Consider the following 24,305-nt stretch of genomic DNA (forward strand, 5'->3'; position numbering starts at 1 on the left):
AAACAACAGTCCCGTATAAGTATGTTTTCTAAAGATATACACATTAGCCAAGCCCAGTTGCATCCAGACTGCTTTCCAATCCTCTATTCTTACTCTTCAGGCCTCTCCAATTTTTCTTTTGTTTTCTTAATGAAACAAAAGGAATCACAACAGCAACCATTTTCTGGGGCTTGGTGAGTGACCCTAGTGACCATCAGTACTTCTGTGACAGATCCATTGGAAACACATGCCAATACATTCGCTGTGCAAATCCAATCTATACAAAGCAAGAATCACTTCAATGCACAGCTTCCAAAGATAGGAGCAGGTTTGGCAGGGAAGGAAGGAAGGAAGCTTACTTAGGTTACTTTTGGATGCAGATAACTGATTGAATACAAGGATTTTTATCGTGTTGGTACTTACACAAGACTGACTCGTTAGTGACAAGACAGATCTTGAACCTGCACGACTGCAGGACAGCCTTTAATAACAGATGGCAGTACTTTGCCAATGGTTGGATAGAGAGATTTGGTGTCTTAGCAGATGATACCTCTGTCTTACTTCTTTAGCCACCGATTTAATTACACTGATAATGTCATGAGAAGCAGAAATCAATTATTCATTAAACCTGCCTAAGAAATCATTCTTTTATCCCATGTATTTTGTTTCAAGATCTTTTGCACTTGGGTAAAAAGGCAGTTTTCTTCCTTCAGCGTCAATATTTTATACAGTAACTCACTTAACAGCCCAAGTGAAAACTGAAGTGGGGCTGTCAAAGAGGTCCAGGGCATGATACTCTGTGCAAGGCATGAAGGCGATGCTTGAAAACTCCACTAATCCATCTGCTACCTATCAGCAGCTGTGTAATTCAGGGATCGTAAGCAGGATGCACGGAGCGATCTGTTACACTTCTTTTGAAAACAAAGCCCTTCAATGCATTTACATCTCAGTGTCCCATGACTTCTTTAGAGGTTGTTGGAGGTCAAACCACAGATCTTGTGCTGCCTGTTTTCTAGTTCCCTTCATTTTTAATAAAGGCAAGACGTGGTCTGCCATTACTTTCTTGACACAAAAGACTTTTTTTCTACATTCCCATTGAAAGCAATACTGGTTTTTATAAATCCAAAAGAAGACATTGAGCTCTCTTTACCACCATTAAGACAAACATATTTTCTTTTGTCTGGTTTGTTTTTGCACTAGTCAACTAAAAATAAACAAGAGTGCAATTTTCAGAGTGTAAGTCTCTCCTCTCTATCTGCTTTGCCATCAACCGTTCACCCTTGTTCTCTTGTTGGCTGGCTTCACCACTTTCTGATAAAGCCACGACCATAAACCTGCACAGTAACTCATATTAAAATATTCTCATTTTTGTAAGATATAAGGTAGGAATGGGAGAGGGAGACTGAGCAGAGCTGAAGACATCAGGCTGAGAAGGAGACTTCAGGGCTGGTGGAAATGCGGAGGAGGAATGGCAAGAACTGAGAAGTAGGTCTTGGCAACGAAAAGACCTTTACCCCCCTGCACACAGCTGCAAATTCAGTAACAGTTTATTAACCCAAGTTTACATGAAATAAAGAAGATAAAAACAACTGCAGGGAAAGTAGCAGTATCACTCCTATCCCTACAGCTAGACACCCTGTGTGTGGCGTAACTGAGCCCTACGAGGCTGTTTGGGAGCTGGACATAACACAGATGTCTGCATCACGCTCCACCATCACACTATCAATGCAAAGCTTTCTATGGTGTAAAATTGACTCCCAAACATACACAACCATGTATTTGTATATGCACACTGCATTAATTTTTAGCATTACCCCAGAGCCCCTGAGTCCTAACCAGAGGCCAAGCCCTACTGGGGCTAGAAACTGTGCAGAAACAGAGGTGAAAGCATTTCTGCAGACTCATATCCGTGCATCAGGCAGAGGGCTGAGCAGAGCACCTACGTTCTTCAGAGGGAGACTCAGATTAGCAGCAAACCACACACAAATGGGAGTGTGCGTAGATGGGTTGAGAGATGCCTACAGATACAGGACTTACCCACTTAGTGACAGTGTGCCCATGCCTGGAAAGCGCAGTGTGGAAGGATTTGTTTCCAGGCTGTAAGTATGTGGCATTTGAATGTAAGAAAGTATGTCCAAAGCTATGGAAAAAAAGAAGGGAAAAACCTCTGCTGTGCCTACACAAACTGCTCAGAATAGTCATTCTTGGCTATTACTTTATAGAGTGATGTCACTGGCACAACAATCTCTTACAGAAAGAAAGCAGCAATTGTGGAAGTACCTAATATTACATCTCACCTTCACCACAGGAACCTTCATTCAATTTACATTAAGTAAGACGTTACGCTTTGGAGAAGTACCAATGATTTCAGCTTCTCCTTACCAGTTCAATGAAACATTTCTTTTCTCCTTCAGCTGAGCTTATTATGAATATTTAATGTATCAGAATGAACTGAAAGCTACCACTGTGCATCTGCTCTCCAGCTCTCCATCCATCTATTGACATCAAGGCTTAGTACCCAAAATATGACATTAACTATATTGCTATGTAAATACTACTCCTTCAACTACCATTTCATAGGTAAAATGTATGCAAGGCAAAAGCCAAGTCTGACTTGAATAGATGAAACTGTCCTCTCCCAGCTAGAGATGTCTTTGTTACTTCAGCTCCTGATGTCAATTCCCCACGCCAGCTTGTACGTTCATCTTCTGTCCTCTAATTGAATTAATATTCACTTCCTCTTACTAATCCCCAGACGCTTGTCTGAAATGATCTGAGACACAGTCCACGTTTACAGAGAGAAGAGAAAAGATTTATATTAGGGCAGCAGTTTGATAGCTACAGAGGTTTGCTAATTTGCTGTGCAGCCAGGCAATCTGACTGCAGGAATACTGCAGTTTTTTTACTGTTCCTCTAAAGCTTGGGTGTAATGTTTTACTTTTAGCCCTGTGCTGGAACCACACTCAGAATACTGTTCAGATGTGATTTAAGATCGAAAAAAAAGGAACACTCCTTCCTGGATTTTTGAGGCACCAGAAATACATATAAACTTCAGTGCACTGTAAGTTTGCCAACTAACTTTGGTTTGGCTATACTTATTATGTCACTACCAGGAATAAAAAAAAAAGGGAAATCTTTTCAGCATCAACTTACACTCTTCAGCATTTTCTAGTGGAACAGAATTTGTGGAATGGTGAAAAGGGAGATAAAACAACGGTTACAATTATAGCTCCCTTCTGATCCCCCAGATCAGATCCTTTAACTAGAAGTTTGGCCTCTTTAGAGCTTAGGAGTTTTCCCATCGGTTTTCAAGAGATCAGGTTTCACTTTTCTCCCAAGGTTATGAATGGACAGAAACATCTATACTGACAGCATGCTGGAAAACCTAGAATACAAAGCCACTCTCCCCCTCCAATGCAACTACACAATAGTCTCAGTATGAAGGACATAAAATTTTGTTTTCATTCTGTCCTCCACATTCTGCTGTTGCCCCATACATGTAGGGATGGTTCAAACATAAGACCCCATCCACACCAGGATATACAACTGCTACAGGTTGGCTGAGCAATAAAGATCTACTTGAGTGGCCCCAGTATGATTGCTAGTGTGTTATTCTTACAGAGGAAAAAAAGACATACACAATATAAACACTGGTTCTGCTGTGTTCAAATGCTGTATAGGTATCACCTTGTAAAAATACTTTTTTTCCTTTTCTTTCCACACCTCTTCCATATGAGCAAGAAGCAAGGTCTGAAAACTAGCGAATAAAAGCAGTTTAAGTGTGGCTGACCCAGGTGATGATTACTGAAACAACCAATCTTTCAGTCTGATAATTAAACAAGCAAACATAAGAACAACTCTAACAACCAGCAGTTGGGGAGTTTCCCACTAATGGGTATGCATCCTCTACTTGAAGGGATTCAGCTCCTGGTTCTGGGAGAGTGCCCTGACCATCGGCAGCAACAGCCCGGGCCCCTCCGGTTCATGCTCTGGATTCAGTGAACTGTTAATTACTGCTGTCACGAGGGTCTGACAATATCAGACAAACAAGATTGACAGAGCAAGGCACAATTTTCTCCTTGTTTTACTAGACCAACAGACAAGCACACAAGGTCTTAAAATGACTGTGGCTCTTATTGTATTAGAGCCTCAGATCATCATGACAAGAGGCTTAATAAAGAGCCTGTTAGCCTGAAATCCTGCTCATTTCTTCTATTTAGTTTCAGAACACAAGACAGCATCAACAGCAGAGACTGAAGACACTCACTGCAGTGTCACCCATGTACCTGACTTGAGCACCCCGCTGCCAAGTGCAGGATGCACAGTCAAATTGCCTGAAGTCCATCATTACCCCCACACACACCTGTGAGATTAACCCCAAGCCAACCCAAGTGTTTCCCGGCTACTCCTACTGGAAGAACTCAGTCCAAATTCACTGCTAGTTTGAGCCATCCCTAAACTGCATATTTTCCAGCTGACCTTTTTGCTCAGCCCTGTCCACAACCATGCAGCGCAGCAGAAGGGGAAGTGTGCTTCTCCAGCGTGCTAAGCGAGCAGTACAGATTAGACTGCAGCACCTGATTCGACCCACCTTACACCTCCCCGCAAACTTCAGCAAAGAGAAAACTTACTTGGAAAGCGTCCTTATAACCTGTGCTTGATTTAACGATTTACACACTTGTATGAAAACTCTACAGGCTGCCTCCTCACAGTACCATGAATTACCTTAGCACACTAGTCCCAAAAGCCATGCTTGCTTCTGCAGCTACATCCTTCAAGGAGCAGTATTTTAATCCTGCTTTGTCTGTGGTATTTACAGAGAAGCATTCCTGAATCTCTCCGCATAAATGGACAAGCAGATTATTGTACTTTTACTGAAGAAAGCTTTGGTAAGGTGCAGCTGGTTATGTTATTGAGGTTAATTTATATTGTACAGAGCTAAAAGTGAATGAATAATACATATCAATATTACATACAATATTAACGAATACTACAGGTCAGTTTGTAGGACTTGAGATGCTACATCAGACACAGTTAACTGTAAAAATGAGACTTGGGCAATCTAATGTCTTGAAAATAATTGCAAATTTAACAACTTTTTCTGCCCCTCCTTAATATTAAAGTTAGATAGTAAATGAGAATTACAAGTAACAGCAGTTATGTTTTATGTTTGTATTCTTTCATTTTCATAATTATGTCTATTGGGATACATTACAGTCCCTCAGGGAGAGAGGTTGCAGCTGGGCTTTCTGGATTTAAAGAGATCATCTGGCCCTGTTGCAAGCAGGTTATGATTCTGCTGCACAGAGTTAAGAAACCTCTTTGATAACAAAAAACACAGGGGGAAAAAAAAGGCAGATGTTTGAACACAGTTGCTACCCTTCACACAATGGAGAAAGCTGCCCAAAACCTACTTGCACCAGAAATAAGCAAGAGGCTCAGTTTACAAGGTCTAGGCTGAGAATATTGGGATACAGCTACTCAGCCAGTGATGCTGGAGCGCTTGTTAAAGCGCAGACAGAAAGGATGCACTCTGCCTCTGCAGCAGCCGGTGGCAGAAATCTGTGCTCACTACACCTATCTGCAAACACTGACATTCTTCCATTGCCCTTTGCTTCCTAATCCTCCAAAGCACCACATCCCCCTACATTTTGAGGTATGATTATCCAGGTTTTCTGGTATATAAATTTCAAGTGGGGAGGAAAAAAAGAGGAACTCGGTGCAGAGAAAGAGGCAGGTGTCTCATTTGAACATTACTCAGTCCAGAGCAAGCATCTCACTGAACCAACATGGTTCAGATCACCAGAGGCCGGATTTGGAGACAATTAAACACAAATTAGGCGTTGGAATGCTCCAGGGCAGTGGTGGAGTTCCCATCCCTGGAGGTGTTTAAGAGTTGACATAGCACTGAGGGATATGGTGGAGCTGAGAATGGTCAGTGTTAGGTTAATGGTTGGACTAGATGATCTTCAAGGTCTTTTTCAACCTAGATGATTCTGTGATTCTGTGAAAAAGCTGCTGAACAGCACCGGGTCAGAGCCCTGGAGTCCTTCTCTTCATCCAGCTGCCCAAGTGCCTGTCTGACAGGGAGCCCACACATTGCATACAGATAGCCAGTTTTGAAAGCTGTGTTATCCTCTTTCCCCTCCAACACATACAACCCTTTTGGTTTTGGTCATGTCTCCTGTATTATTAAATCTTTCTTCTCATACTTTTATGCCTCCAGAGAGTCTTTATATTAAAACTTCTATGCTCTCAAAATAATAAAATATGAATCAAGGACTGGAGAAATTAAAAAGAGGTGTCTCTGCTGTTTCTTTTCCTATCAGGGAAATCTGAGCTATTTTGAGTGAAGACTGTATTTTTTCATTTCATGCAGGTAACAAGTCTTTTATTAAACACAGGTGCCCAAAAATTCATCCCAATGCACTGCAGTAACTTGAATGAGCATGTCCTGGGGATAATTCTGGCCTTGAGTGCTGGTAGTTACTGTACATACTTGTCTGATTAATTCCTCTTGACTTACGAAGGCATCCATCATGTCACAACAAATGATCTATGAAGCACACTGTACCTGAAACCCTCTCCCTCCCCAAGTCATTTCCTCAGCATTTAAAACAGGCTCTTATCATTTGTAATCAGTAATTAATAACAAAGCATTCTCACTAGTGCAATTTTTCTGCTAAGGTTAATGTAATATTTCATCCCAGGCCAGATGCTGTTTTATGACTTCCAAGCACGACAATAAGTAATGTCTTTGCATAAGAAGTCATCCACGGAGTAAATCAATTAGCCCTTCTTTCATCAGCAGGCGGTTTGCTGCAGCAAGGAAAGCTAATTACATATAAAGTTGTTTACCAACAGGACTATCTATGTACCCTAAGTTTTGCATTGTACATTGACTTTTCTTCCCTATGTCTCCATTCTGCATTTTTTCCATTAAGGAGTTTTTAATCTATGATCAATCAAATACTGTGATTATGAGCTGCACTTACCACACTGTTGTTAACTACACGGATTTGCCTACAAAGATCAGCATCAATCACACAACATATGTTTTCTGCATTGGTAAAACTTGTGGGCCACTTCTTGCCCTCAAGAAGGACACATACATATTTATGACTATTCATCTCAGTTGCAAAGCATCAATAAATTCTAACGTATTGTTCTTTAGATAAACTGCACTATTTCTCATACTCTTGAGTTCACATTGGGATATCTGTATTGCTGTCCCTGGGAGGAAATTCAGCACCCAGAACATATATATGTGAAAACATGAGAAAAATTAGTGTCTAGCACTGATGTATAGTGCTGGTGTAATCTTCTTGTCCTACTGAAATTGGGAAGTAACTTTGGAGACCTACATATTTCCCCCCTTTTGATTGATATAGTAATTGTCTGGCATCTCGGGCTTTTCTTGCATAACGTAGCTGAAGGAGACACATTTGGGCTCAGGAAGCTCATGATCGACAGGTTGTTGTGCACTGAGCAGAGTATCATGAGTTCTTTATCCTTCTTGTAGTCGGTTCTGGCCACCTGCTGCCAGAGACAAAACACCAGGCAAACGGGACCTTTCATCCTACTCAGTGACCTGCCCTTTGATTTTGTGTTTCTAAGAACGAGAAGCTGTAGCACACAGAAACAAACTGCACAGTGCTCAGCGCCTCAGGATTATCAAGGGCAGAAATACCAGGTTTTAAGCACTTGAACCTTTGATTCAAAGTGCTGTGGATGATGCGTACATAGAGCTCAGACCACAAAGCTCACCACAAACCTCTGTCCAGGAACTGGTACAGTTGCCCACAAAGTCATCCTAGTGAGTGGAAATCAACTGAAGATAGGAAAGTACCAACCTAAATGAAAGTTGAGTGATGTGGGCTGAACCAGGTTGATGTTTGCTGATGCTATCCAGGCAGATAAACCACAGATAATCCCACAGCAGTTCCTCAAAAAGGAGCATTTGTGGCCTGAGCTAACTGACTGTGTATAAACTCTGTCTGCAAGGCAACAGGTCACTTTCTTCCTTTCACTTGGTGGGAAGGAGGGAAGAAAAAAAGTAGTAGCAATATAAGAAATGGGGCATTTTGGAACAACTGCTCCAAACCAATCCAATACAATTTCATAACACAAAGGCAATGGAAGGTCCACAGCTCTGACTCACCAGGTTTAGCAAATCACTAGACATCCTGACTCCAGCTACACCAAACATAGCCACCTAGAAATACATCTTCTTGACAAAAAGAAATGTGTTTGAAAGGGCAAGTAACAAATGGCAAAGAGTGTGACCTTTAGTGAAACAGCCATGTGGATTCCTGAATAAAAAAAAATAAAAAAATAAAAAAACTCTAGTCAGGCAATGTCAGACTAGAAACTGAAACAAACTCATGCCTGGATTTGGATCCTAGTGGATACAGGACTGGATCTCTGCTGCGTTCCTCTCAGAAGTCTAGATAGTTAGATCAAACAATGATGCAGCCTGTATTTAATGAGAATTAAACATTAATATTCACAACTAGAAGACAAATTCTAACTTTAAAGATGCAATTATTTCCCATCCTTTAACATTTGATCTGTTTTGGTTTGCAATGTCTTGTAATTCAGTAGCACATTCATTACACCAAACAGATTGGTGTTAACCACTAAAGTGTGCAAGCTGCAAGTATGATGTTGCCCAATTCTGAACTTCTCGTGACTCCAGCTCATGGGATGACCCACAATCATTTGTTATTTTTGGAGCAGTGGGGCTGTACACAGTCATGCAAATTACAAGACACAGTTGTATACACTGTCTTCCAACAATATGTCTTGCAAATATTTCTTTACCCATATTCTTAAATTCCTGGGGTTTCATATACAGAAAAAAACAACCACCCAAGATACAATGCAAGCTTATGTCACATTCCTGCAAGGCTCTTCATCTGTGTTCAGTTACATCTAGATTTTCTCCTTCGCTACTTCTCTGTGTTGAATCCTCTTTCTCTTCCCATTTACAACTATGTGTGAAGGAAAATAGTTCTGCTTAATACAGATCCAAATTGGCTTTTTAAATGAACCCATTAAAGAAATGGTCCATTTCAGCCCTCAAAATTTGCTGCAGGTACCTCTGCACCTTATTACTAAACCTCCACCTGAAAATGAAAGGAAGAAAAAAGATAATAGGGTCTCAAAGACATGCAGCACACTGCCTGCCATGTATGCGGAGACCACAGCCTGGAAATCCACTTACTCAGTGTAAATCCAGTTCAGTTATATTGACTTTTCTTTCCCTCACAGTATATTAGTGCTCATGAAAAATCTTGCAGTGAAAGCTGTAGAGAAGAAATCTTTTGTCCACAGACAAATGCACTTCCCACATTCTGCTCTATTACAACAGGCAAAAGAGCAAAAGCATTGTTCCTATTTTTGCAATAATCACAAGGCCAGACACTCAGCTAAGACATAAACACATGGGCTTTGTCATGGACACTTTCTCTAGCCCTAATTTAGAGCTATCTCCACCCATTTATCCTCCCCTTCTTCACCAAACATACGAACAATTACAATCAGTCCACTGAAAATATGACTGCAATTCTAACATTCAGCTCCTACAAGTCCCCAGACCACCCTTTCAGTCACCTCCAGATGATTGCCACGTTTGAATTTACTCAATCCAAGTCTTTCTTTCTGTTTTAGGTTTTTATTTTTCCTTTTTATTTTTTTCCTCTCCCTTCCCTTTCCTTTTCACAACCATTTACCAAGCCAAAAAGAGATTCAAGAGACAAATGATGGCATCTGCAAACAACTCAAACAACTCCATAGAAGGAAACAAAACAGCACAGGATCAGAGAGGCTGTTATATGTCAGCATAGCAAATACCCACAGTCAAATTCTCAGCTGGTCCAAATCAACCTGTCTCCATCTGCTTTTATGAGGGCAGTGCAACCTGATGCTGAACACACAGTAGAAAAACCTTATTCATGCTAAACTACAGCATTTTAAATCTGAAAAAGAGCATTGTCCCTATCTGGCACCTATTTCAACCGATGGCCAACTCTCATCTCCCCTGATAGTGAACAGCCAGGAGCATCCTCCTTGTGAGGTTGTACAGGCCCTTAATACCACCTCAAAGCAGGGAGCCCCATACAGCTCCCTCCCTTGCCCACCTCTCTCGGGGGTCCTGGACACATTCCCAGGAACAGCAGCTGCAGCAGTCATGGTTGCACACTGCTGCCTACATGAGGAAACCTGAAGCACATGAGATGCACGGTGTATTCTATGGAGAGGATGGCGATGCATAGGCGGGTTCTCCTGCTATACTAGATGATGTAAAAAGCATGCACATGGACACATTAAATATTTAAAGTCTCCTACCCTTAAAAAATCACAACTGCACCTAGCTTGTAGTAATCCAAAGCCATAGCTGCAGGGCATCTTTCAGTGGCCTAAGTCTGGTGTGTTTGAATTATACAGATTCCTTTGAACTACAAATATCTGCTCCTCTGAGGCAGAGCTAAACTGAGTGCTGAAGAGTTTCTGTGACAGCACACACAGCCATCGGCATCCAGGAGAAAAACATGGGTTCACCACACCGGGAGTCCAACAGGTTCTGATGGTCAAGGGTTAAAGATCTAACCAGTGTTTTCAATTACCTAGATCAGTAAGAGAGATTTTGGCCAAAAATGTCTTCTTGCATATTTATTATATATTAACTTCTGACTTTACAAATGGCTGATCACAACTGCCTCAGCAAGAAACTGAAGAGAAATATTAGGGGTCTGATCTCCATCCCCCCAACCCCACAACTACTGGTGAATTCTTGAGGACAAGAATGTTACTGCCAAAATATAGACAGTCTCTAATCTGCCACCTTAGAGACAGACATTTATTTGGGCAAAAATGGAAAAAGAAAGATGACCCATGTATTTGAAGAAATATTGTAGGGGTCATCTCCAGTCTGTTGTCTTCTATGGCAGCCTTTACTCACTGACTTTTCTTGTTTTCCCAAAATGCATGCACTTGCTTGCCTGAGATTGCCACTCCCTCTTGGATCGAGTGCAGCATGCAAACCCCCATCCAAAAAGCAAACACCAACTAAGAACAAAGAAAGTAACAAAAACTAAAAGCTTGACAAGAACGGATGTCAGCTAACTGATGGAAACACTTCCATCTTGTAAAAAAAGTCATTTGCTTAGTTCAACATTGGCTGTAAGAACTGCAGCGCTTCCTCAAACATTGACTTTTTGGCTGGCTTGTAGGCGAGCCCGGAAAGGGATGCTGATGGTTTGCTTGGTCAGGGCACGCAGAAAGGAAGGAGAGGCAGTGAAGGAGCTGCCAGCTGCGTCCCCTGCTTCAGGAAGCTCAGGAAATCTTTTCAGTTGACCAAGCTTGCAAGGGCTCTGGGATTACAGCCCTTCAATTGATGGGGATGTTTCTTTCTTACGGATGGCCTTTAACAATGTTAAAGGGCAAGGAGGTTTTGATTGACACACAGCAGACTTCAGAGAGACTAATTACTCAGCCAGTCTCTTTTCCCTTACCAGCCCGTCTTGAGCATCTGCAAAGAGTCTTGAAATTTAACCTGCAAATGCTAACATTTTTCCTTTGTAGCACTGGATTGTTCCTCCTCAGGGCTTTTACACGCACTGTCCATTTACCCAGTGCCAACTCCCACAACGGTCAATAAAGGCCAGTGTATTAGTATGATAAACTCATGTTCCCAGCCATGCACAGAATTCAAACCGAATTAGAAAGTCAGCCTATGTTCATAAAAACCACACTATCGAGCAAATGGAGCTTTACTGCACTACATAACAGATATCACATATATTTGGGTTGTTGTCAATTCTTCATATAAATACTTTAAATCACTTAGACTTCATTTTGCACACTATATAGTGAGTCTCTTCATAATCAAATAGTATTTAAAACATTTACTGCCTTGTTAAATCTAACAAGTTAGATTTATTGGGATAGTCACTTTCCTTAATAGCCAATTTAGTAAAACTCAATGTATTCATTGATGGATAAATATATAATAGGCGGTTGTTAAACTTTAATAAATATGTTTAATAGTCAGCTGGCATTTTCTCTCAATGGCAGCACTTCCTCTCAGCTGCCAACAGGAAATGCTGCTCCTGAATGTGCCAATTCAGCCCACATGTAGGGAATAAATTGATCCAGAGGAGTGAACAGGAGCACAAAATTCAGGTAGCTTCCCTGCACTGCTTGTCACAAGAACTCTAGCTGAGATTATCCTAAGCTCCCATCAAGACCGCCAGGTGTTAAATAGCACACAGTGTAAGGAAGAGTATGAGCAATTGTGTTTGGCTAGACTTGTGCTGGGTTTGTGTGTGTGGCAAGGTTTTTGGCAGTGGGAGAAGGGGCTACAGTGGTGGTCCCGTGTGAGAAGCTTCTTGAAGCTCCCCCAGCTCCAAGTCAGACCCACCTCTGGCCAAGGCCCAGACAATTAGCAACAGTGGCCGTGCCTCTGCAATAACATATTTAAGAAGGGGAATCTGGGAGGAGAAGGGGCAGTTGTGAGGAGGACACCTATGTGAACACTGAAGTCAGTGGAAGAAAGGAGAAGGGAGCGGGGGGAGGTACACCAGAGCGCTCCCTTGCAGCTCGTGGTGAGAGGGCAGTCACTCCCCACTGCCACCCATGGAGGTCCACGGTGGAGCAGAGACCCACCTGCAGCCCGTGGAGGACCCCAGCTGCTGTGCCCGAAGAAGGCCAGGACTCTGTGGGAAGAAGCCCCCGCTGTTGTAGTTCAGTGCTGGGAGGATTGCAACATGCAGGAAGGACCCACGCTGGAGCAGCATGGGAATGGCTGTGGCCCATGGGAAGGATTTTAAGATGTAGTAATGCTTCTCACTGTCCTACTCTGTCTGTTAAGTGATGTTGTTAGTGTCTGAATTAAATTTATGTTCTTTTTCTTCCCCTAACGAGTCTGTCTTTTGCCCATGACTGTAATGGGTGAGTCATCCTCCCTATCTTTATTTCGATTCCTGAGCCTTTTGCTTTCTTTTCTCCTTCCCAGTCCTGAGGGGAAAGGATGAGTGGGCAGATGCATGGTGCTCAGTTGCCCTCTGAGCTCAAACCATGACAGACTTCATACAGGCAATGAACCAGGACAGGAAGAGCAGCTGGCTACCTGAAAGCTATATAAATGATACTCATGTATTATAACTGTAATTTACAGTCTTACTGCAATCCTTGTTTCATGTATATCATATTGTATTCTCTCACCCCACCATGCCACTCTGCGTGTTGATTGACAGATTAAATCACAATGCCTCAGCTTCTAGCTAGGAGATCTAACAGGTGCTCTTTTTAAGGCTTTTAGGTACCTAAGAAAAAATTTTAGAGGAGTCCACATCATCAGATGACCAAAACCCTTTAAAAACCAGGCCCCTAGCTCAAACTGTAGAACTTTATGGCTAAAACTCTGCAGGTCCCAGGATCAGTTCTCCAAGGTGAAGGCAGTTACTGCATATAATGAGAAAAAACAGACCACAATACCTTCAGGAGAGCCTGTATTTGTACGCTGGGCTGGGAAATTTGATCATAGCCATGAGACACTCACCTGGGTGGGATTATACAGTTCCTGGAGTGGGCTTCTGGATCCCTTCCGGCAGCAAATGTCCATCCCGAATGGATTTCTACGCATTACTGCAAGGGGAAATTGAAATTAATGCAGGTTAGCAACATTGGTTAGCAGTAACCTATTGCAATACCTAAAGAAGAGATTTTCTAACAGATCAGGGGACTCTAGACAATGTTGTGTCTTAATTCCTAATTTTATTTTCCCTATGAATTGTCCAAGAGCTAAATCCTTTATCTATTGTGGAAGCTACTGGAAAAAAAAGCACTCTGGTTCCCCTCTTATAAAAGCTGTTACCCAACAACTTCCAGCTTGGGTGCACAAAAATTCAAGCACAGGGACCAATTTTCAGCAGTACTAGGTACTTGCTTCTCAGATCATCAGGGAGGAGTCAGATATATTCCTATAATCAGCATCTCTGAAAGGCAACATCTGAGACTCTCTCAGCCTAGATAAGGAAGTACACAAACCTAATATTAAAACATCTGACTTTAAAGCTTTTGGCCTAACTCTTTCTTGAGTTTCTCCTAAAACAGACACTCAGCAGTACACGACGCACATACAGTCAATCACTGGGGCACTTCGTGCTCCAAACTGTATTTTGCTCTATATATTGCAACTGAATATTTGACTGATCCGAAAACCAACATATGCTGGTTGGAGACCAGCAGGTTTTCAAACCAAAGGCTTTGTCAAAAGCCTGACTGAGGAGCATTTTGGATGATAGTGTTTCCAGGAGAGACCTTGATCTGAGCCCCAGCAGGCACAGAGATCATCAGTTTCAAGTTAGATCTTTGTGGCCATAAAAGTCTACATAAGAAGCCATTCAGCTCTGATCACCCTCTATAGTCACGAGAAAAACAAGAGCTTGCCTGTCCTTCTAATCTCACGTGGCCCACATCATCCTCTGCAAACACTCCTCTGCCCCAGCTTGCTCTGCTAGCTACGAAAGGAGCATCAGGCAATCAGATGCCCGTATCAGGCACCACAGCAAGGGCAGATTTGTCTCGTCAAGGTTTAATTAAGACACAACCGAAAGGAGAGATGTTCCTGCTGGGAATCCAAAGGCATTACACAGAGCCAGGCATGCTTTTACCACCACTTGCCGTGTTTTGTAACCAGAAACTACTGAAGTGTCCTATAGCAACAGTTCTGAGCTGCAGCACTTGCAGACATGATATTGCAGGCTTCAAGCCAAGAGTCAGAGAATACAGTCAAGTAATGTTTTAATGCAGAGGGCTAATACACAGTCATAATTGATATATCAAGTAGTATGAGCCACAGAAAACTGTACAGAGTTCCAGTCTGGAAACACAATAGATTCCTTCGCTCACTTCAAATCTATTTTTCAATTGAAGGTAAATATCTAATAACATGCTTTTGTCGCTTTTCCCCTGAGCAAAGAGAGATTCCACGGGTCTTGGGGCAGGAGTCGGATATATATACTTAGTAAACAAACTGGCTAAACGTTTTGATTTTATTCACAATTAGGAAAGTAATGCTATTAGAAGTTATAATTTTAATTTGCATGTTTAAATACCTGATTAACTTCCAAGCATTTTTAGTCACACAGCCAAGTATTGTGATTCCTCCATTCTTGTGCTAATGTGCCTTTTTAAAAGTTAACTTAGTGTTTAAAACAGTTAAAACTTTAAAAAGATTTTGCATGAGCAACTCAGCTTCCAGTGTCTGGAAGGGGTTTTAGGACCAAAACACTAAAGTGAGGGAGTGAGACAATCAGCAGTCATTCTAACTACAGAGCTCCTGTCCATCCTGTCCCCATCTGTCATCCCCCTCCACACCCTTGTAGCAGGAACTGTGTCCAGGGATGCTTTGAAAATCATTTTGTAACCCCTCACAATTACAAGAAATCTTTCCAAAACGGAGCCTTCCAGTCAATAGCAAACTACATTGTTTCCATTTAAAACACCAGAGCAGGGGGAAAGGGAGAGGGGAACGTTTCAGTGTATCCAGGTCATTAGACTGTGATTAACCAGGATCCTGAAACACTGATGCTTTGTTTCAAAATGAAGAAGAAGAATTCTAATGTGGTGTTCCCAAATTTATTACTTCACTTTTCATTTCCATTAAATACAGTGAACAGTAACGTGCATAAATGTATCCCTTCCTGCTTCACTTAGCCAGCAGTTATCAACACAGCAACACTTTATATGCAGCAGTAACAGCCATAAAGATTAAATTATTTGCACAACGTGCAAGATTTGATTCCCAGATGTAAACAAGCAAACAAAAAAAAGCAACTGTCTCCCCAGCAAAAGCTAAATGCTAATGCAGAACCTTAGTCACAGAAGCCATTAAATCTTTTTTATCATTCCCAATATTACTTAATTGGTTTGGTTTTCCAATAAAGCCTTTAGTAGAAGACTGCAGAGTTAGCACAGCAACACAGCAGCTCAACACAGCACTTGGTTCCCTGTTTATCGGTGTCAGGAACAGCACGCCCTGACGCAGCTGTACACAGTGCACACCTCTCTGTACCTCTGTGCACACCTGGAAAACACTTGTGCCTGGAATTTAACTGTAGCATCAAAATAAAGGGGAATACTCCCCCTTCCTCAGCAGAAATCCCACTTGCACCTTTTTGCGAAATTGTCCTTAGGTGAATAACTATCAGGAAGGTTTATATATCGTTCAAAACACTTGTTGGCATGGCTGTGAACAAACTCACCTCTCAAGGCTCCTGCAACCTGTTTTGTATTGTCTCAGATCCTCTGAGGCAGTGTTTCATTATGTGAACGACAAATCCTTTTGGGCCTGAATCTCATTGATAGCAATCTGCGCTAAGAAAACCATAATATGGACGTTAACTGCAGCTATACTGATTTTAACACTTTCACTAAGACTCCGTCACACTATTGTGGTAGTGAAAATCTAAAAATCAAGCCCTTTATCTTCACCAAATCTTCTTATTAGCATAGTAAATATCTAAATTTACATTTTATGGCTTGGGCTGATCTCCATACATAATTACAGTTAATTATAAACTAATGATAAGTATTGCATATGCATGGCTCCAAGAACTGATTAAAAGATCATGTTCATGCACACTAAGTGTGTGAAGCAGCTGACAGCAGCTTTCAATGCCTTTAATGATTAAAGAGTACTGTTAATACTGCAACCACAGCAAAATCAGCAATCCCCTACATCTAGCCAGGACTATGGGCAACAGAATAAATTGTTAGTTTGTTACTTAAATATAAGAGCTGTAAGAACAAGACCTTTCCTCCATCTCCAGGAATGATTTGTCCAAAATGCAATCTTGACCCATCTTGTTAAAATCTGTGGAATCACTGGTCATTGATTTAATGGGAAGTCTGGAGAGCATGTTATCTAGGCACCAAATTTCAATTTCTCAACAGAGAGAAAGATAAACCGCCCCATCGAATTGAAAGCTCATCAACATAATAATCATCTGTGTATATACACATACAGAGAAGGAAACTACACGTGCAGGCCTTAAATTATCTCAGGACAGAAGCTTCCATGCGCAACTTCTAGAAAGCTGTGTTTAGACCCACTAGTACCAAGAGAAGGAATTTGACCTGTGAATTACAGTGCACTGAGCACGAGAACACAGCATTCCTCAGTCAAACCTTCTTCTAGTGTCTGTGCAGAAAAAAAGTCCAGAGGTTTTGCCACAGTCTTGATTCATTAGATGACTACAAATTAAAATGTAGATCCCTCAAATTAAAAGCATCCTTTGCAAAGGCATGGTTTGGGAGCGTACTGAAAGCTCGCAGGTCATTATTCAGGTGAGGTAGCCTTTGAACCTCCTGCCATGGTCCAAGAAGCAATGTGCTTACAAGCATCTCCTCCCCAGGTGCTAAACCCATGATGGCAGAGGCAGGGTTACAAGTGACAGAGTAAATGCACACAGCAAGGCACCTATTAGATCTTGGCATTTACGAGAGGTGGTGTCACCTCCAGGTTGCATCTAGCCAAAAATGCAAGACAACAATGCCTAGAATAATGGGCACAGGTGGGGAAGGGAAACGTGCAGGCAGGTAGGTATAGTAGAAAAGTCTTCGTTATTTTGTGTGACATTTTAGAGACTGAAGATCATTCACATGGAAACATGTGAACCATGCTTAAGTTGTCACCTCTACTTGGCAGAAGGCATTTATAATGCATTTATAAACTACAAAGACCCTGTCCCAGAATGGGAGACCTCTGGTATTCCCACAGGATAAACAATGACAGAAAAAAATACAAAGAATAAAAAGCAGCTACATCAGTGGAATTTCTGCCTCTCCCTATCATCAGCTACAAAGAAACTGAGAGAGGAGACATGGTGGCACTTCCCTTGGGAGATTACTGGTCTGAAAAGGTGTGTGAACACTGGGACTATCTGGACAGAAGAGAAAGGGGGGAAAAAAATCATGGGAACCAAGACTCTTGGAAACTTAAAACCATAAAGGTTACCTTCTCACAAAGTGTCAGAAGGGCAAAAGAAACCACTTCTCACTAGCCTGTGCAGGATCAAGTCACAGAGGAGACTCTGTTGGAAGAGACACATAAAATAATTGTCACTTCTTCCACTGGACTTACAGAGACAGAGTGACACTTCAAACGCTGGGTGCATGCATTCAGCCGCCACCTATATCACTACCATCCTACAATCCCGTAAACGTCTGAGGCTCCCATTTCTAAGACTTCTGTAGAATAAAAGTTCCCCAACTGCCATCTAGCAACTGTTTTCCTCCTTGGTAATGTTTAATTTACATTGCTTGGACTATTCTAATTACTTTCACAATAACAAAAAACAAATGTAAAAACTTTACCTCTGTTCACTGCCTCTTAAATTAACTGTCTCATATTACAAATATTTGAGAAAAGTTCTGAGGACATATTAATATTTAACTTTTCATTACATTGGTCTAAAGTACAAAGACAAAAGTCCCTAATACAGCATTGCTAAAACCTGATATACATAATTCATTCCACCTATTTGGGATACAAGTTGTCTTGCTGAGGAAGAATTATGCACTGGCAGCAGTATGGTGAGACTCTGGTTGAAGACAGGATTCTGTTCTAGCTTTAAAGAAAAAAGTCAAATATATTCTTTTTTTGGTCTGATTTCAATTCTTTTTTAGTCTGCTTTCTGTAAGAAAGGCTGAAAATTAACAGCAGCCTGCTTGCTTCTTCTGATTGAAGTACATTGCTTTCCAGATAACACTGCTGTACAACTGCCCTTAATTTCAGGCCAGGGTTAGTGCTTTCCATGGAGCATCTTACTGACGGCAAAGAGCAGGCACATAACCTAGTACCTTCTCCTAGAGCTGTAAACAACCGGGTTAGGGCTGAACATACACCTAAACATCCCCTACCCAACACAGACAGAAAAATCAGTGCCACTTGGCCCAGGCAAGATACCAGCACCAAACCAGTTACATCTTCAGCATCTCTAGCCATGTTTAAATAAGCTACTGACCTCAAACTTGCTGAATTTTTCAAGCAAAGCAAGAATAATTAATTATACTCATACTAAAGGTTTAGAGATTTCTCTTCAGCTAGAGATTCGGACATGATTTGTCCTCCAAACTCTTGTATAGACTTCTGCTATGATCCCAAAGCAGCAGAGAAAATTACTTCTATTGGGTACACAGTATGAAGCATTGAAATACACATTCACATAGTACACTAAACACCTTTTCAGAGACACTGAGACATCCATAGCTCAATCATAAACATACATCTCAACATAGCTCAATCATAAACAACGTTACATTATAAAATTCCTGCTCCATCTATACTGGCAAGAATTATACTCAGGGCAAACTGGTCACATCTAAATACAAACCAAGCAAGGCTCAATCCGACAATATTTTGCACATGCAACACTCCTGAAGCATGAAAATACTCAGGGCAAAGTTGAAGTAAGTGACCCTAGGAAGCAGCCCTTTTCCAGAGTTCATCACAGGCTCTTGGACTGAATTTTTTGCAATTGGAACATCCTGGCCACACACCTTTCAGACACTTAGTTAAAATCATGCTGAACAAGCTTGTCATTAGTAACCAGCTCGTTCTGCTTCAGGAAAACAAGCCTTCCATAATAATTTACAACAATCTGGTCTGCAAGACTTCAGCCAAGTCAAGGTAATCGGCTCCAGTGCAGGTGCATTCTGCAGCAAACCCCAGGGGAGCGCAGACACCCCCCAGGAGCCAGCAGCTCTCACAAGAACGAGTGGCTGACAAGGCATAGGCAGGGCCAGGGGTAATGGCAGCCACCCCCCACGCCCACAACAGGCAGCCCCAGGGAGCACCAGCCATCCGGAGCGCTGGGACCAGAGCCTGGCGCCTCAGCCAGGGCTTGACATGGCAGTTCGCGCAGGAGGGCGGCTCTTCGAAGGAAGGACATTCCACTGGCCAAGTAGAGAGGCTTGAAGTCCACCTAACCCAGCAACGGGGCACTATACTGTGACCATCCGCACAGGCCAAGGGCACTCATCCTACCCGTCCCCCAGGGCAGGACGGTGGGCACTCGTCTGAGAGCAAAGGCTGCAGCTCTGGCTGGGGGTCCACACCATCGACTCCAGAGGTGGCTGATGCCTCCCCCCAGATGGAGCTGCTGAAGGGGGAGGCTGCAGTGCAGACCTCAGGCTGCAGGATGTGCCCAGCCCTTCCTCCTGGGGCAGGGACAGGCAGCAGACCTGCCTGCAAAAGGTGTGCCCAGGTGGGGGACTCCTGCAGCAGGTGGCTGAGCTGCAGGAGGCGGTGAGAAGGCTGCATAGCATCAGGGAGGCTGAGGAGGAGTTGGATACCTGGTTCCAAGCGCAGTCTGCAGTGGACATACAGCCCATGGACACTCCCCCACCGGCTCACACGGGAGGGAGGGGGGCCAATAACACAGAAGAATGGACGCTGCTAACAGAAAGAACCTGCATGAAGAAGAGACTTCCCCCGAAGCCTGAGGTGCCCTTGCAGCACCACTTCACCACTCTGCAGACTGAAGGGGAAAGAGTCGCCACAGCAGGAAAGGGCTGGAGCTGAATAAGGCAGCCCAGCCTGCTCCCTGTGTAACAACCAAGAAAAGATGATGGATGATAGTAGTAGGTGACTCTCCTCTGAGAGGTACGGAGGCACCACCTGACGACCTGACGTGCTCTCTAGTGTGCTGCTTACCAGGGGCTCATATCAGGGATGTCACCAAGAGACTACCAAGCCTCACACAGTCCACTGACTATTGTCCACTGCTGTTGTTTCACATGGGCACCAGGCAGGGGGGTTGGAACTAGATGATCTTTAAGGTTCCTTCCAACCCAAACCATTCTATGATTCTGTGAAGTCCAAAGCACAGGCAAAATCATAAACTGAGCAAACAAAAGACTACCTCATTTCAAACTTCATTAAAATTCGTATGCTCCCTTCTACAGACTAATCAGGCTAAGGACACCGGGTGGTATGAAAGAGTTAATTTTTAATCAGCAACCAGGAGCACTAGGAGTGAATGCAAATGCTGTCACCCAGCAGTGCCTCCAGATCTTGAGTAAAGAGAGTTTTAGATAGCTCTCCCGGCAATGATTTATGAACACTAATCCTTTAGCAGCAGTTCACAAAGATCGACGGATTGATAGCAACATCTGTGACATCTGAGGTCTTGTGCTTTGCTGCGTTCAGCTCAGGATTTTAGACTAAATTATCGGTCCTTCATCTGCAGACTGCAAGTACGAGGATTTATGACTAAACTCTTGTCTGGCCTCTTTCGTTTTCTTAAGGCAAAACTACAGCTTTCTTTGCTGGAGCTTGGGAAACCTATTTTTAGAAAGTAAAAATCAGATTAGGTAGTGTATGTGAGCATGCCAAAGTCTTAAAGGCAGAGAATAAGATCACAGAATCACAGAATCATCTAGGTTGGAAAAGACCTTGAAGATCATCTAGTCCAACCATTAACCTAACACTGACAGATTGACTCTACTCTTAAACACCTCCAGGGATGGGGACTCCACCACCTCCCTGGGCAGCCCATTCCAACGCCTAACAACCCATTCTGTAAATAAATGCCTCCTAATATCCAGTCTAAACTTTCCCTGGAGCAACTTGAGGCCATTCCCTCTTGTCCTATCACTTATTACTTGGTTAAAGAGGCTCATCCCCAGCTTTCTGCAGCCTCCTTTCAGGTAGTTGTAGAGGGCGATGAGGTCTCCCCTCAGCCTCCTCTTCTCCAGACTAAACATCACTCCAGCCTGTCCAGATCCCTCTGCAGAGCCTCCCTACCCTCAAGCAGATCAACACTCCCACCCAACTTGGTGTCATCTGCAAACTTACTAAGGGTGCACTCGATCCCCTCGTCTAGACCATCAATAAAGATGTTAAACAGGAGTGGCCCCAAAACCGAGCCCTGGGGAACACCACTCTTGATAATACTTATTCTCTACGTTAATGGAGAATCAGATTTTGCCTCATACCAGATGGTAACTAGTAACACAGGGTTTTACTCAAGTGTGAGAAACAAGCAAAAATCTGTGGCCAGAGCACCTTACCCCGTGTAACACCACTGCGCCTCACGGACAAACTGACAAACTAGAGACCCTACTGAGCTAGATGCTGTATGCACATAGCAAAGAAACAATCCCAAAAGCTCCAATGTTTTAGACCTCCACCCGAGGAACAGAGATGCTGTATTTTGGGTTAGCAATGCTGGTTCATTGATTCAACATGTCTATCCTACCCTCCCCTGATGTTTCCGCTCCCACTCATGTACCAGAGGGACTTACTAAAGTAAGACTGTAGATGGATACAACAAAAGTGAAGGATGAAAAATACAGAAGACGTCACACCTTAGTGAAATGATTATGGCTGAGACAAGCAGCAAAACTGCTACTTCTGGGACCAGGGATCAGCAAAGTAACCATCCTCAGTTCACAGGTCACAAAAATAGAGGCAAGGAGTTAAAAACTTCCACAAAGTGAATTAGTTGCTACAGATTGAATTCATTTTAGGAAGCAAGATGTCTACTCTAAAGTACTTGTTTAAACTCCTACAATTCACAGAGAGCCGTGGCTACAGAGACGGGTTGCCCCATGTGCCTCTGGAGGTGGCTCCCCTCCTTTCCACTGACCAGCAACCCTACATGGGTTCATGGTTGAAGTTACATGAAATAAATCCTGGCACAGCAAGGAAATGAATCTTAACTTTTGTTTCTAAGCTCTAATCACTAATTGCAAAGGTTGTAAATGCCCCCCAAAGAATAGAGAGATATTTAATTACTTTTTGCTTTAGACAGATTTCCAGAAATAAATTTGTATTTTATCCTGTTTGTTCTCAGATTAGCATGGGGATGGGTTTAATTGGGCACAGTGGGGAAGTTAATATCCTTGGGTGAAATTATGCAGAGACTTAGATCCTTGGCCACCCTACGGATGTTGCATGTGGCATAAATTAGCACAACATCTTTCCCGTTAATGAACAATGAGCAACTTTTTTCCAGTAATTTTTAAAAAATGTTAATCCATACGGAATTTCTTTAGAAGTCTCAAGAAATTATCCACAAACCTAAATCAAGAGTCTCTTCCACAGGCTTTAATTCTCACATGAGGAGAGCTCTGGTTTGTTTATCTCTGTCACACACAGGCATATACTGCTTTTAATGAAGCAAGCCTTTGTGAGTGCAAACTACAAACTATATTAGACTTGGTCAGAACTTTTCTGACATAATCTCGCTTTCTTTGGCATGAAATGCAGATTCAGGGACATCACAGTATTTCACAGGTCAATTCTGGATGGATCACTGACCACCTCAGCTGTCTGCTCACCTCTGTGTATACCCAGGTTTATGTCATCCATTAGCACAGCCAGATGTCCCAAAATGTTCGTCAAAATGGTCTACTACTTTTAATTCTTTTCTCCCAGAACTAAGTCTTCATAAATAATAAGAAAAAAGTATTTTTTTTACCATCCACATCAACTTAATAAGAAGTTTTGGGGTTTTTTTGGTCACAAATGCAACTTTCTACAAAGGAGGTAGGAAACTAAGGAATTGTGACCAGCTTTAACTATAGGTATTTCACAAACAAACATGTGTATTATGAATTTGCATGAGGGAACACTGTGGATCCAGTATATCAAAATGCAAAGAAAAACTCTTTCTGGGTGTTGTACTTTTTCCTACTTTTCCACTACAAGTTAGCCATGTGTTTTGCGAAATAAGACTGCAATAATCTGAGAAGATCGGAAAATTTCTAGTGAAGCTTACAAGTTTTCAAACATGCCTCCCTCCAATTTCTAGATGCTTGCTGTAACAACATCAGCAGGCACATCTGTTGCTGGGTTCTCTTTATAGCAAAGAGTTGAATGCTCTACTTTGTTCTTCTTATCAGCCTAGTTTTCAAGCCTGTAGATAGTTGGCTATATCCCATCTCTCTGATGCAAGTTCAAACGAAAACTGTGTAAATGTAGGTCCAGGGGAAAAAAGCTACATTTGCATTGTCCTAAAGAAGTGAGAAGCTAGATTTCTTTTTCTGTATTTCACACTACTTCCAATACACTGTCAGGACCAGTCTACTTAACAAACATGATGTGTGAGCTCACTCAGAAAAAAAAGAGGGAGTGAGAGAAAAACCTTTAAAGGAGGAAGGTTTCTTTAGAAACCTGTAATTTTAAAAGCATTTATCTTGAATCACGGTCAAAATGAAAACGACGGCTGCTGCAGCTGCAGTCTATTTGAGCTACTGTTTCTTTGCTGCTCTGCAGCAGATGTGCATTGAAGATGAAAAACAAAATCATA

General features: G+C 42.3%; 1 protein-coding gene across 2 annotated transcripts in view; it reads right to left on the reverse strand.

Annotated features, from left to right (window-relative positions):
- The window catches only part of CHST11 (carbohydrate sulfotransferase 11), a 178,809-nt gene that overhangs the window by 86,464 nt on the left and 68,040 nt on the right, over positions 1–24,305 (reverse strand). For both annotated transcript variants that reach the window (XM_074825902.1, XM_074825903.1), the window contains exon 2: positions 13,544–13,629. In XM_074825902.1, the coding sequence (XP_074682003.1) occupies positions 13,544–13,629 (86 nt within the window). The remainder of the gene's footprint in view (positions 1–13,543; positions 13,630–24,305) is intronic.

The sequence above is a fragment of the Strix aluco genome, chromosome 5, assembly GCF_031877795.1.
Source record: "Strix aluco isolate bStrAlu1 chromosome 5, bStrAlu1.hap1, whole genome shotgun sequence".
Taxonomy (NCBI): domain Eukaryota; kingdom Metazoa; phylum Chordata; class Aves; order Strigiformes; family Strigidae; genus Strix; species Strix aluco.